Source organism: Patagioenas fasciata, chromosome 18 (genome assembly GCF_037038585.1).
Source record: "Patagioenas fasciata isolate bPatFas1 chromosome 18, bPatFas1.hap1, whole genome shotgun sequence".
Taxonomy (NCBI): Eukaryota; Metazoa; Chordata; class Aves; order Columbiformes; family Columbidae; genus Patagioenas; species Patagioenas fasciata.
This window is the reverse complement of record NC_092537.1, coordinates 14,148,304-14,162,731: the sequence shown is the minus strand read 5'-3', so window position 1 is coordinate 14,162,731 and position 14,428 is coordinate 14,148,304. Positions and strand designations below refer to the sequence as shown.

At 55.0% G+C, this 14,428-nt stretch overlaps 2 protein-coding genes across 3 annotated transcripts in view; both read right to left on the bottom strand.

The window, feature by feature from the left end:
- The window catches only part of LOC136109399 (uncharacterized), a 96,183-nt gene that overhangs the window by 53,066 nt on the left and 28,689 nt on the right, over nucleotides 1–14,428 (bottom strand). The window lies entirely within an intron of this gene.
- On the bottom strand, nucleotides 8,664–13,627 carry LOC136109638 (coiled-coil domain-containing protein 42-like). 2 transcript variants are annotated; one of them, XM_065852466.2, is made up of 7 exons: nucleotides 12,972–13,627; nucleotides 12,549–12,654; nucleotides 12,334–12,438; nucleotides 11,244–11,444; nucleotides 10,286–10,507; nucleotides 9,109–9,267; nucleotides 8,664–8,890 (listed from the first exon to the last, which is right to left on the bottom strand). In XM_065852466.2, exons 1-7 carry the CDS (start codon nucleotides 13,046–13,048, stop codon nucleotides 8,795–8,797), a joined length of 966 nt encoding a protein of 321 aa, XP_065708538.1. In that variant the 5' UTR covers nucleotides 13,049–13,627; the 3' UTR covers nucleotides 8,664–8,794. The 2 variants fall into 2 exon arrangements, with proteins under 2 accessions (XP_065708538.1, XP_071672659.1); XM_071816558.1 differs by lacking the exon at nucleotides 12,334–12,438 and having other exon boundaries at nucleotides 12,972–13,626.

Below are 14,428 nucleotides of genomic sequence, written 5' to 3'. Positions count from 1 at the left end.
AAGTATAACGCCTTGTTGCAATTAATGTTGGTTTTAAGGCCAGAAGAAAAGGACAAAAACAAATCTCTACAAGAGATCATTAGATGATTTCAGACAGTTCTACAGGTGAACGGTCTGAACTTCAACAGGCTGAGAGAGTTACCTGATAACACACAGGTCAGAAAACTTGCTGAAGTCTGCAAGATGCTTTCCTCATCCACCTGTTTTCTTTGTGGGTGTCTGTTTAAGTGTGTTACAGTTTTGGTAGGTCTTTGTTATGTGGCACGAGAAGTTCACAAACTGTTAAATCCTGAGAATCCGTTGACTCAAAATGTGCGTTTTGTGATAATACAGAAGATCGTAAGTAATTTAGTTCTTTATTGCGTGAATGTGATGGTAAAATTTCGTGTGTAGTAGCTGTTGCTTCTCTTTCTGGCACGCTGGCTTTATTCCAGCATCACGCTGTTAAAATTGTTGAAGGCTCAACCCAATCAGTGGAACTTGGTGCAGTTCTGCCTGCCTTAGAGCTTTTTAGGGAGGAAGCTCTAAATTTGGTTTGTGGTTCTGAGTACGTGGTCAAGGTCCTAGAGCGCGTCCCCTCTGCTTTTCTTAAAGACATCTCGCAACAGCAACTTTCTGATACGTTTGCATCACTGCGAACTGCATTACAGCTTCGCAGACACGCACTGTTTGTTACTCATGTACGCTCTCATACAGCTTTACCAGGTCCCACAACTGAAGGCAATGTAGTTGCGGATTCTTACGCTGTAGCTACAGTCGTTTCCAGTCTGCCAGGGCTTCACGTGCTTTCTTCCATCAGAACGCCGCTGCCTTCAAAAGGTGTTCGGTCTCACTCTCGAGCAAGCGAGAGACACAGAGCGCCCTTGCCCGGAGTGCCAAGGTCTGATTACAAGCTCGCCCTCCCTTGCAGTGAACCCTCGCAGACTCTCAGCTGATGACACTGGGCAGTCTGATGTTACACGTTTCATCTTCTGGCCATTTGAAATACGTACGTTTCTACAGATACTTTTTCAGGTATGCGTTGTGCATCTGCGCATACACGTGAGAAAAGCAAAGACGTTCAGCGTCACTGGACCCGCGGTGTTGCTACACGGGGAGTGCCACGACAGATTAAAACTGACAACGGTCCTGGATACACTGCTAGAGCCACGCAATATTTTTTACAGCACTGGGGTGTTTCACGTGTCACAGGTATTCCACATTCTCCCACTGGACAGGCTATCACTGAACGAGCACATTCCACACTGAAACAGATGTTATTAATACAAAAAAGGGGGAATATGACCCCTCAGGAACAATCAGACAATGCAACACACACTTTAAATTTTTTTGAATCGTACTGTGCCTCCCTCCTCTATCGCAGCAGCGGAAAAACACTTCCCTGTTCCAGACCCACTGTCTCAGAGACCAAAGGTTTTGTACCGGGATCCCCTGCACAACAGTCAGTGGCAAGGGCCTGTAGAACCAGTCGCCTGGGGAAGGGCTCTGCTTGTGTTCTTCTTCCAACAGGACCAAAGCGGCTTCCTGCGAAATGTGTTAAACCTTTCTACCAGTTGGACAAACATGGTGCAGGACCTAATGCCAGAGATCCAGCATCTGTCCCTGCAGCAGAGGGCAACAAAGAAACAGCAGAGACCAGAGGAAGAGGCACTGGCATATCAGAATGATACAGATTTACATGATTTGGACTGGGGACTAACGGGCGAAAAAACTTTCAATGCATTTGTTTTCCTTATTAGTATGGCTAACCAGCTTTCTCCAATATTTGTTAATAACTGTAATTGTTGTAATTTGTATTATTCTGTTCTATTGTAGGTTGACTGCAACAGGAAATGACACATAAGGTATGATGGTCCACAGTGGGCATTCAAAGTCACCAACAGAATGCCCCCTTTTGACCTTGGAGGGAAGAGGTGACTGCACCACCACTCCAAAGCAGTTTGCCAGACGACTGTGGTCGCAGGCTGGATTGTGAGGCAGTTACACATTCCCCTGAATTCTGGAGCTTTCAATGAGGAGGTTGAGGGCTCTTTAGCACCTTCTGTGCCCCACGGTGCCTGTCCCCGCATATATACACCCAGAATGGTACCAAGGTGTTGTCAATGAACTTCACCTCTGCCAACTGATGGGTCAGGAGGGGTGGGACCCTCGGTCAATTGACAGGGTCCTTGACAAAGGAGGTGCCCAGACTCGCTGAGAGGCTTCTGGACTATGTTGTAAGGGCCACAGCCACGTCTGGCCAAACAATGAAACGGGGTTCCCGCCGAAGACCCCCTTGGAGTGGTCTTCTTGGAGCTGCGGGTCTGTGAACTGGAGTCCTTTCCTTAGACAGGAACAGCGTCTAAGGAAACTTCTGGGATTAATGACACCTCACTTCTTTATCTGAGTGAGTGAGTGTTTCTTGTGAGCACCTGAAGTAAAAGGCCTCTAGTTTTGTTTCTTGTGAGGGACTACATGCACGTTGTGGATCCTCATTATTCTTATGATACTGTATTTAAATAACCTCCTTAGCTGATACCTGAACCTGTATTGTCTGTTACCAGAGTGCTAAATACGTGTAATGCCGTTGAAGTTGAATTATAGTGTTTATGAGTGATAGGAAGTAAAATAACAGTCTTAGCTAATGTGCAAGGCCTGATTTAGGATTTATCCAGTACCCTGCAAAATAATTACATAGTTTGCAAGGATTAGGACTGTAAGACAAAAGGGCTAACATTATCTGATAGCATAAAGTGAGTAGACCGTAAAACTTCATTTTCAGCTCTCAGTCTGCATCTATGGGTTTTTGTGGGAATTGGATATGCTCGTGTGATGTTTTTTCTTGCAGTCCTTCGAATCCTCTGGAGAATGATACAGAATGCAAAGAAGAACAAAGGCAGGGTCCTTACTGCGCTCATTGGGAACCTGATGTATAAAACAAAAAAGGGGGAAATGTTGGAAAGTAAGATGTGGGAAAGCCAGATGTGCGGTTCCAGCCACCTGGATGATAAAGGAAGATCCAAACTGACATGACCATCCGGACGGTCAAAGACATAATACTAACATCATAGTATCTAAAGGGCCTTGGACAGATTACTTCAAAGTACGTTTCTCGTAATTGTAAAAAGTTATGGCCCAGACCCGTGAGAATGGTATCTCGGGCCGGATAACCGCCCCAAGTGCGTGGGATGTGTGAATGTCCTTGGGCCGGGCCTGTGAATGAGTGGAAAAACAAGTGAGGCAAACATCACATGAGTTCAGTGTGTTCTTAATAGCAATTAGTGGAAAAACACCTTTTGTAAACATCTCAGTCCAGGCCTGTACCTGTAAATCCTGTAAATTGTCAATGGTGAATAAAGAAGGCAGCCTAGGCCTAGGTCAGCTCTCTGCTAGGCCAGGCTCTGCGCCCCTTCCTGAACAAGATCTCTGCCTCTGCGTGAATTTCTGTCTGCGTCCTGGTGTGCGTCGTTCCTAATGGCGCATCCTCCTCCTTCAGCCGTCCCAGCAGCCAAGCCTTGGCCCCACCAGGGTGGCCCCAGAGCCGCTGTGTACCAGGGCAGCCAGCAAACACCCAGGAGGGTATTGAGAATCATTTGGTTGGAAAAGACCCTCTAGATCATCGAGTCCAACAGGCAACCCACCCCTGGCACTGCCCCATGTCCTGAGAACCTCATCTCCATCTGTACATCCCTCCAGGGCTGGTGACTCCAGCACTGCCCTGGGCAGCCTGTTCCAATGCCCAACAACCCCTCCTGAACCAGGAGGGGCACATGTGTGCCCAGCTCCATCCAGGCACTTCAGAGCCATTTACTCATGCTCATGGCCCCCACGGGACACCCCGTCCCCGTGGACACAAGCACACAGGTGCCACTTGGGTGGCACACCCCAAAAGGGGACAAGACCACGATGAAGGGCTGGGGGAGGCTGAGCCAAACTGCGGATGCTGGGGGGACACAGAGTCCCGTCCCTGGAGCCAGGCGGGCATCTCGGGCATTGCCACGGCACCGCCAGTGGTGTCACAGCACAGCCCATGGCAGCTGGTGACACCTCACATTAAACAAGCTGCTCGCTGCCAGGCTCTCCCTGAGAGCCGTGGGGATCTACAACCCCCCAGGGAAAGGCGGGCAGGATGGTCCCAGGAGCCCTGTGCCCCAGGTGGGCATCACCCCCAAAATGGGGACAGCACTGCCGAGCACAACCACCCCCAGCACAAACCCATCCGCTGCAACAGGTGATGCCATGCGCGCAGATGGACGCAGGGAGACTTCATTCCTGTGCCTGCCAGCAGCAAAGCTGCCGAGCGCTGTAATTACAGCTTAGCTGGAGGTGGGGAAGGACGGGGGGTGGATCGACTCCCAGCCAAGCGATCCCAAGAACTGGGGTGCCCACCAGAACTGGGGGGCTCAGCCAGACAGACCAGCTCCTGCTGACACCCCCGCGCTCTCCCAGCACCCAACCACCCTACCCAGCCCCGCAGCACCCAGCTCCCAACAGCCTCCCCCCTCCCAGCTAATGAACGGCAAGTTCATTAGCACCCGTCACAAAAACCCGTCCCTGCTTCCTGCCTCTGCAGGGACACTGCGGCCACCCTGGGGACAGCTGAGCACACCCAGCCAGAATGGCAGCTCTGGGGCCCATCACTGTGGTGCCCCAGCTCTCAGCTGCTGGGACAAGGCCAGGAGGGGACAGCTTGCCACGGGCAAGGGGACACGGCACATCCCAACAAACCCAGACAAGTCCAGCCCGCGGGGACCCACCAGTGTCACCTGCCCTGCACGCCCTGATGGCCTGAGCTGGGCCAGGGGAAGGCAATTCCCAGCGCCGGGTGCCCCAGCAGGCAGCAGCTCTGCCCCAGCCCTGCCTGCCCCTGCCACCCCGGCACCAGCAGCCAGCCCGGTGCCTCCCCGTGCCTCAGTTTCCCCAGCCAGGCGATGCCGGCGGTGCCAGCCCAGCCACCCAAGGCCCTACAAGAGACACGGGCTGTTCGTACAGCCAAGCAAAAGTGTGGCCCGCGGGCAGGGGAGCTGCCAGCCCTGCCTGCCCTGCCTGCACAGGCAGGAGGAAAGCCCCCGAGCAAACCTCCTGCACCCCAAAACCGGGGATGCTCAGCCCATCAGAGCTGGCACTCTGCACTCTCCAGCTGAAGCGCAGCAGCTGAGACCGGGCAGTGGACCAGACATGTCCCCGATGGAGCCACGTGCCAGGGGGTTCCCACCAGCCCCCCAAGGGCAGTGCTGGGGTGCTGCCTGCCCTGCCAAGCTCTGCCCCCCCACCCAAAGCCCTGCCAGCTCCCCCTCCCCGAGGCTGCCCCCTCCTTGTCCCCTCTCCTCCTTCCCCCCAGCCCCTCAGGGGGTCCCCAGCTGCTGACAGGGTTCCCCAGAGCATTCTGCCCCCATCTCCCCCATGGAGCTCCCCAAAAGGTCGAGCTTGGGGTCCCCAAGGACCTGTCTCCAAGCCTGGGCTGGCAGCAGCTGCTCAGAGCCAACAGACAAAGCACAATTTTGGGAGCCCCAGATCCAGCACCAGCAGGGAGAAACCCCAACCATCTGCATGGATCTGAACCAGCTGATGCAGTGACACCCCAACCATCCGTGGTTACAATCAAACCAGCACGGCAGGGCAGGGGTCAGAGCTCCAGCGCCACCGGGACCCCCCAGAGCCAAGACCCCTCTGGCCGCCACCTCGCCTGTCCCAGCCCCGCTCTCCTGGCAGCAGAGGGAGCAAGGCCACCACCCATGGCCTTCAAACAAAAGGAGCCACGGACTCGCTTCTTATTTTTAAAATCTTATTTAGACAGATTAAAAGAAATTAAAATAAGGTGGCAGTTCATGGCAGATGCAGATAACCACCTGAAGGGAGGAAATTCAGAGCAAAGGCTGCAAGTTTGGGGTGGTTTTTTCTGTTGGTTGGGTTTGTTTGCCTCTCTGTGCCTAAGGAACCTGTGTGTTTGGGAGCAGAGGGCTCAGAAATCCTGTGCCCAGTGCTGCAAGAGCCGGTTACTTTACTTCAGGGAAATTCAAGGCAATGAGCTCCCCCAGCAGCACCCATTGCACCCTTGCAGTCCCTGGGGGGTGCTGCTGCCACCCTCCAGGCCGGGAAGGGAGGCGGGCAGGTCTCCCTGGGAAAGGGGGGGCAGAGCAGCGGGTACCCCATCCCTGTCTGCGCAGGACCAGCCCGGCTGCCCCCCAGGAGCCGGCAGCGCTGCCAGAAACCCTGAGCAGGGCAGGGTCCAGCCCCTCAGCAGCTCCTCTGAGCGCTTTGCAAGGTTTAACGGCAGCAGCAGTTTAATTGCAGCAGCAAGTCCCTGGGGAAATGTCACCCCACAGGCGAGTGGCAGTGGCAGTGACGGGGGGGACATCACCTTGCAGAATCCCCCTGGGGCCTGGGGGTGTCGAGGGAGGGAGGACGGGGTGAGGGGGCCTCGGGGGGGCTGTGCAAGAAGCCGGGCTGATTTCGGGAGCCGGAGGAGGGGAGCGCTTTGGAGGCTCCATCAGGGCTCTGGGCCATGCAGAGGCAGGGGGCGCAGCGGCTGTGCCCCCCCAATCCACGGTGCCCCCATAGCCATGATCCGGGTGCCGACAGCTGCCTCCAGCCATCGATTTCTTTGTCATTTGCCTGCCCCTTGCTCTCCTGCCCCGCTGCAGCGATGCTGGTGGGAGGGGGCATTAAGAAACCCCCCACCCAGCACCCACCTCAGTGCTGCTGCTCCTTCTCTCTGGATTTATATACTTTAGATATATATTTTTAAAAAATGAGGGGAGAAAAGGCCATCTAGAGGCTCTCGAGGGCCAGTGCCCTCCCCAGCAGTGTGTGCCCCCCCCCTAGAAATAATACCTAGAAAATTCTTCCAGTGCGATTCTCAGGGGAACCCCCGCTCCCAACGCCCTGACCCTGGACCCCCCTGACGCCCCCACCTCCGCCAGCCCAGTCGGATCTCTGGCCGTCCATGGTGGCCGTGGCTTTCTGGGGGGGCAGGGGGTGGTGGAGGCCAAGGGCGGTGGGTGAGGAGGGGGCAGCCAGGCGGGCTGGGGGTTGTGGGGCGAGGAAGCCCAGAAGGGGCTGAAGCTCCCGCCAGCACAGGCCATGGAGGCGATGGGGCTGCTGCTGCTCTGCCGGCTCTCAGGGGTTCGCAGCTTGGAGAACGTGGCCAGAGCGTCGGGGACGTTGGGCGGCGTGGCCGGCGTGTTGCTGGGGGTGCACATCTGCGGGGGTGTCACCTAAGCCCCTTCCCTTGAGGAGCAGCCCACTCTGCCCCTCCCTGACAGTTATTATCCCCGCTTTACAGAAGGAACATAATGGGATCATTAAAGTGTAGGCACATGGTGGCTGCAGAAAGTTGCATCAGCTTTTGCTTTTCCTTGCCAGCCGAAATGCAAACTGTCACTCATCTCCCACTGCTCTGGGGATCTGATCAGAAGAACACGAGACGTGTCGTGGCCCACACTGCATTCACATGTCAAGGTTTCAGAAAGAAATGAGCTCCACTTCCACAAATAGCAGCTGAGAAACAATTACTGCCCTTGCCTCTGCAACAGAGGTTTTCACTATTGTTTTCTTCTGCAGGGGCATCACACTGCTCAGGGTCATTTTTCTGCTCATGGGTGGTAACTCACTGAGCTTCAGTGGCCCAGCATGGGGCTGGGCTCAAGAGGCTTGAGGGAAATCGGGTTTCCAGGATGAGCTCTTGCTGAGACCTGAACCAAAGTACCATGTTTCTAATTGACTTTATTCCTATCAATTGGAGCCTGTAGAGAAAGTGACAGCAAGGACACAGAGGGAATGTCCTCAGCTGACTCTGCACCCAGTGCTCCCACCCCGAACTCTCCCTTCCTCTGCTGCCCTCACGAGCAGCAGCACCAGCCCTGCCGTGCATCTCTTTTCCTTGTCGCTCACGAAAGCGCAGATTTGGGGAAGCGAGGGCATTAATCTGTGTCTTCCTCACCCTCAAAGGGATCAGGTGCCTGAGCAGCCTCCAGGCGTTACAAACACAGACCAACTGCACTCAGACTTTCCTGGAGGAGGCATTAGCTGAATCCACTGCTCTGGGCTCTGGACAGCAGAAACCACTGGAGAGAAGGGAGCAAGAGTGTGTGATCAGTGGTCTCTTTGATGCACAAATCTGTAGGTTATGTCATTGGGTCTTTGGTGCATTCAAACGTGCTCCCTAACAGATTCTGAGCCCAGCCTGAACTCCACAGTGGGACTCCAGAGCCATTTTTAGGCCTCTTGTTTTGCATTCGTCATGTCAGCCCTCGCCATGAACAGCCAAATGCTCGGTGCAACCGCCCTGGCTGGTTCATCCTTCACCTATATCCATTCTCCACACTTTCCCAGCATCTTGCGGGGGAAGGTGAGTTTTAGTACGCAGCACATGGCTGTGCAGCAAAACCCACATCTGTAGATGTGGTGGTGGAAAATCTCTGAAGCTCTTCCAAAGCACCAGCCCCCCCTGCTGTGACGTCCCTCTTCAACATCTCAGAGCTGGAAGGTCCCAATGTGAACACCAGTACTAATCCTTATTTGAAGCTCCACTCCTGTCCCGGCCTGCTCTCCCTATTTTGCCTGCTTTGCTGGGACACTGGCTCATGCAACCAGAATCCCACCTGCCAGAAAGGGCACCCCATGGCCTCTGGGGTGAAGATGCTCTGATGCTTCCAACCCTCCCAGGAAATGGAGAGACACTGTAAAATCTTTGGTTATTATAATAGTATGAAAGGGACTCAGCAACTGGGCAGTACTAAAAAAAGCTAGAAAGGTTTTGAAACTTCACGGACGTAACACAGCATCCCTAGGGCTCTCTGTCCTCCTCCTGCCCTTAATGCCCATGCTTAGCTGCTCGCCGGTGGCTCTCCATGCCCTTCCGTTTCACCTCCGTAACGATGCCTTTGAGGTCCAGGATAGACTGCTGAATCTAAGGTAGGGAAGAGAGATGGTAGAGGTCAGAGCAGGGGGACGAGACAGGTTTGCCTGGGGTCCTCCGCCCGTTCCCCATGCCCAAGAGACAGCCCAGCTGGAGAGGAAAGTGTCTGTTGGGCACCTTGATTTCTCTGGGCTTTCCCCTCCCTTTGGGCAGCTGAGGGTCATTACTGCTCCTCTTTCTGGGCAGGGAGGGGTCTGGCTTGGCTCTACCGTGTCCAGCTGTCTGAGGCTGTCATCCTCCGGCAGGTGCACTTTGGCTTTCAGCTGCGTGTTCACGCACTGGAAGAGGTTGTGGACGGCCATCTTCATCGTCGTCAGCATCAGGGCATTCTTGGCATTCCTGTTCTGGATGTCGGCCCAGCGAGCAGTCTGAGGACGGGAGGAGAAGGAGAGACACACAGCATGGTGATATGTCCCAGCAAAGATGCTGCTTCAGTGCTGGAGAGCCTGGCTTCCACGCTCCTTTGTTTTGCTAGGAAGAACCTGTCCTTACCCAGGGCTATGCTGGAGCTGGTTCAGCTCGGTGTGGTGGAAGCAGATCCAGGAACTACCACAGCTGCTCCTTGAGCAGCCCCATCTCTCTGCCAGCTCCTGCACCCCTCATTCCAGTGGGTCCTCCAGATACCCCGATAGTGGACACCCTGGGGGCAGCGCATCCCACCACCACCCGCCCAGACCACGCGCTTTCCAGCTTTGCCTGGTGGGACTCAACTCCTGCAGCCTGGAGTATCCAGGAAGGGAATTTGGCAAGGCCCCCTCAGAGTGATGCAAAGGGAACAGAGGCCAGCAGAGCTGCGCGCGTTTCTACACATCCATGTGCCTTGGTACAGCCCAGATGACACCAGCTGGGTCATTGTTGGACTGGGAAGGAGGGAGGAGAAGGGGTGAGCCCTGGTGTGCAGATGCTGTGCAAAGGATGAAAACAAATAAAAAATCAGCAAAACCAGCTTCACTCTGAGGGCCGAGCCATGAACAGTGGAGAGCACGAGATGGTCCACACTGAAGCCCCATGACAGGGATGATGCTGCAAGGAATGGTGAATGGAAACGAGTCTGACCAGGCTACACAAACCCAACAGGCATGTGATGGAGCACGCTTGGGTTTGTGCTGAGGCAAACCTCCCCAAGGACTGGGTAGCAGATCTCTTTTGACTGTGAGTTCAAACAAGAAGGGAAAGATCCCGGCGGTTTTGTAAGGGCCTTGTTTTAACCCCTGACATAACCTGCTCCAGACCTGCTCTGTCATTTGTCATTCTGCAGCCCCCTGCAGGGATGAAATGAGGCATCTCCTCCAATTACAAAGTCTGCCACTGTGCCTTGCCATGACCCTGTGGCTTCACCCAGCCAGGCCTTGGAGATCTTCCCCTGCCCATCCCGCAGTTCCTCACCCAGAAGCGGACATCACTTTGAGCCTGCGCAAAACGTCGTTGGAGCTGCTCCAGCTCATTTTGGCACTGCAGGATCTCAGCTGCTTTCTCTGCCTCGTACTGATCCAGGAGCACCTTGGCTTGCTCCATCATTTCCCTGTCCTTCTCCTGGGACTGCTGCAGGTCCTTGCGCGTCCTCACCAGCAGCTTGTAGCGGGAAATGACGTCCTGGATGTCCTCAAACTGCAGCACAAGGATCCTGGGTTTAGTAACGCCCCTGCCCTCCCCTCATGACTGCAAGTCCCGTGCTGTTTGGCACCCTGTCCTGACCAGGGACAACACCTCCCCCAGCTGAAAGATTTCCCCTCTTGGCGAGCCTGCTGCCCCAGTTGGTTTGTGAGCCACATTCCCTGTTTGATGGCCCCGTTGTGCCGGTCCCAGAGCTGCCACTGCCAGCAGCAAGGGGAGATGTCGTACCACCCCCAGTGCTCTGATAGGAAACAAAGCACAAGTGCAGCTGCCAGGGCCAAGTCACCCAGCCATGGGAGTGGGGCAGCCGGGCCGCAGGAGTGCGAGCGATGCAGGGAGGGACGCCCGCACACCCTTGAGAAGGGCTCAGCTTTCCCGACAGCTGCCTGGGCTCCCATTCTGGGGCAGCTTGGCACTTCTCCCAAACCATCCATGTCACGTGAAACAGGGACACAAAGGGGTCCCCATGCCCCTCAGCTCTGTGCTGTTCCCCCTTCTAACACTTTTTCTTTGGTTTTCTCAAGTCTTCATCTCCTTTTCTGCTTTTCCTCCCCTCACTCTGGTCCCCTTGGCTCACCTGGCTTGCAGGGAACCTCCTCCCATCCCACCTGAGGTCTCTGGGTTTGACCAAGTGTCATGATTTCCCTGGACTTGCCTTATCTCCTCCAGGTTTAACATCCACATACAGCCCTCCCTGAGGCCATGATCTGTCTCTCATGTCCAAACTCACCTGTGGGGAGATCTTCACCACATCCTCCAGGTAGTTTTTGAAGATGGAGTGCTTCTGCGCTTGGCTGCTGAGCTTCTGGTGTTCCTTTTTCAGGGCTTCGAGTTTCTTCTTAGCCCTCAAAAGCTCCATCTCCTTTTGTGTTTTCTCCTCTCTTTCTCTCACGGCTTTCTTCAGAGCTTGGACTCGCAGCTGATCATCTTCCTAGTGATGTTTCCCCCACCAATACACACACACAGAAGGAAAGGAAGGCAAGGGCAGATGGAGCTGGGTCACCCGGCAGCACTGGGAGGAGATACACTCACAGGGGACAGAGCAGTGCTGCAGCACCCCGGGGAACATCTTCCCTCCCTGTTCAACATGGTGTGGTACAGGCCTGCCCTGGGAGTTTGCTTCCAGAGCTCCAAAATACAGACTCTGCAGCAAACTGTTCTCAGGGAGAGAAGAATCCTGAGAGTTCGCACTGTGACGGGTACGGCCTCGCCTGAAAGTTCACCTCTGGAGCTCGAGACACAGACTCCGGAGTGAACGGTTATCAGGGTGCAGGCTCCTGGAGAGAAGGTCAGCAGCGTTCGGCTTGACATATTTCCCCCACGCAGTGAATAACAGAGTGAACCTGCCACCGAACTCTTCCACGTCGCAGTTCTCTTTGAGACATCTAAGCATTGTTCTGCAGCAAGCAGAACCCTAAATTACGCCCCCACGACACATGGCCACCCCTCTTGCACTGACCCTTGGCTCTTGGAGACAGGCACCTGGGACAGAACTCTGCTTTTCAGACCTACTGGGACCTGCCCTTGGGAGTCACCTGGGTGTCAACAGTGGGGACAGGCTGAGATCCTTCTTGGGGGTGTTTGGGGCCCTCAGGAGATCACACTGGTACTGGACAAGCTCTCTGCTGCCCAAGCGCTCTCAGGGCTTTCCCCATCTGCAGTACAAACCCCCATGCCCTGCCAGTCCTGTTCCTCACCCCGCCAGGCTCAAGGGAGGCTTGGACAGAAGTGCTGGCCCAAGACTGTCTCCCCAGGGGAGGGGAGAAGGTGGCGCTGTGGCTCAGGGTCACGTCAGCGGAGCTGATCAGGAGCAGCCGTACCTTTAACCTCCTCATAGATTTCTCCATGTAGGTTTTCAGCTGGTCCTTCTTGGCGTGGAGTTCCCTCCACCGGCGGGCTATGTCAGCCATCTTCTCCTTGAAGGCCTGGCAGCACCAGAGCGAGCGTGACGTGGCCGCCCGCACCCGGAGCCACTCTGCCCTCCTAAAAACCACAACACCCCTACCATGCCCCAGCACCCTCCCATCTTTCTCACCTCTCGCTTCTCCTCCAGAGCCATTTGCACCTGTTTGGCTTCTTTCCTCTTCTCCTGGAGGCGAACAAATGGAGACAGGGAGCCCTCCTCTGTCAGCCTGTGTTTCCTGCCACACAAGTTTCCATCAAGGTTACACGCTGGGTCTGGTGCCTGGGCAGGGTGCTGGACTGTGTCCAGAGTGGGGTGACGGGCCAGAGCAACCCAGCACCATCTCAGATCCCGTCTGGCAGCACAGCATCCCCAGCAGGGAACCCTCTGACAGAGCAAGGGGGGTCACAGGGAGGAACAGGGCTGGGCAAGGGAGGGAGGAAAGGAGACTGAAGCGGTGGAGATCGGGGAGTTTGCCACCGTGGGGGAAGGAGGGATGGAGGAAACAGGAGAAGAGGATGGAGGGCATGGAGGTGGGTGGAGGAGTCCCCTCACCTGAGCAAGGGCAGGAGGTTCTGCCTGTACTGCTGGAGGAAATAGGCCGGCAGGTCCTCCTCATCTTTGGCGGCCATCGCTTCAGCCACCAGCAGGGCCCAGAACGCCCAGGTCCTCCTGGCACTGCTGCTCTACCGGGCACCCAGGAACTGCTCTGCAAGCCTGGGAGAGGCAGCCGGGCAGGGGATGAGCCCCTGGGTGCCTCTTCCCTCTGCTTTCCCAGGACCTTCCTCGCCTCGGTCCTGCCTGTGCCCACCAGCTGCTGGTGCCCAGCTGGTGTGGAATGGTTGCCAGGAGCAGCTGGATTATGCTCCGGCGGTTCCTTGGCAACCGAAGCGGGTGATGCCCGCTCACCGGCGAGGGGGACTGACCACTGTGTCCAGCACCAGGACCCTTCAGCACTGAAGGAAATCTGAACAAATGCAGATTTCTTTCCCTTCCTCTCGTTTTTCCCCATTTTTCCTCTGCTAAAATCCAGCCCCAGTGCCCTGTGCTCTCTGCTGTCTTGGGCAGGTATTTCTGCACTCCCCCCCATCCACGTCCCACGGTCTCAGAGCTCAGGGCCTGAGTTTGCTCCTTCTCTCCCCAAACACCAGGTGCAAAGACACTGAAGCTGAGGTACGTCCTCAGGGATGTTTGATCACCGCACTGCCCATGGTTCCCTGTGTGGCACTGAAGTCTGTCATTCGCTAAAAAAAATAACTCTTTAAAAACACTCATTTTATTTTTTCCCCAGAACAAGGCATTTGAACAAGGTCCATTGCCCAAAATAAAGCGGAGGTATTCATGGGCCGGGTGGGGAGAGACCTACAGAGGATGGTAACTTTCTGCTCCTTCCACAGGACATTTCACCCTCTGATGCTCCCTTCTGTCGGCCTCTGGCTGAACATACCCGCTGATCGTGATGGGAAGGGGGGTGCGCCTGGGGACTCAGGTTGTACAAATAATTGTGATGCTAGAAAGTATTGGCGAGAATGTGCACTGTTCCGAACCCCTTGTTACCAGTGATTCTCCAGCACCGTTCAAGTCTGTGTTATCTGATGACTCGGATGGGGATGGGGGTTTGCAGCATTTTCTTCAAAAGTTAACAGGAAAAAGAGTATGTGTTCGTGTGCCCCGAGATCAGGTAAGACCATGAAAGACTCAAGCAAAATTAGACCTGTGCAATGTAACAGCTCTAGATCATTTAGGAAGGAACGACGGGGACTCGTTGAAAGGGGCAGGTATCCCCCAGCTCCTGGAACAGACACTAATTGACACACCACAATTACAGGCGCCATGAGCTTCTGAGATCCTGAGGCAGTCAGCAGACCTTGCCTATCAAGCTACAGTAGAGGTGTCTGAAACCAACAAAGCAGCCAAATTATTTACAACTATTATCAGGGTCCCAGTGAGAATTACATGCAATTTATTGACCATCCTGAAGAGGCCATCAATAAACAGGTTGAAAACTTAGA

Excerpts from the sequence above, each read along its gene's own strand:
- LOC136109638 (XM_065852466.2), bottom strand. The coding sequence starts at position 13,048 with ATGGCCGCCAAAGATGAGGAGGACCTGCCGGCCTATTTCCTCCAGCAG. Across the intron at positions 11,445-12,333 it reads AATCTATGAGGAGGTTAAAG|GAAGATGATCAGCTGCGAGT; the intron begins GTACGGCTGCTC and ends AAACATCACTAG. Across the intron at positions 10,508-11,243 it reads TGGTGAAGATCTCCCCACAG|TTTGAGGACATCCAGGACGT; the intron begins GTGAGTTTGGAC and ends CTTGTGCTGCAG.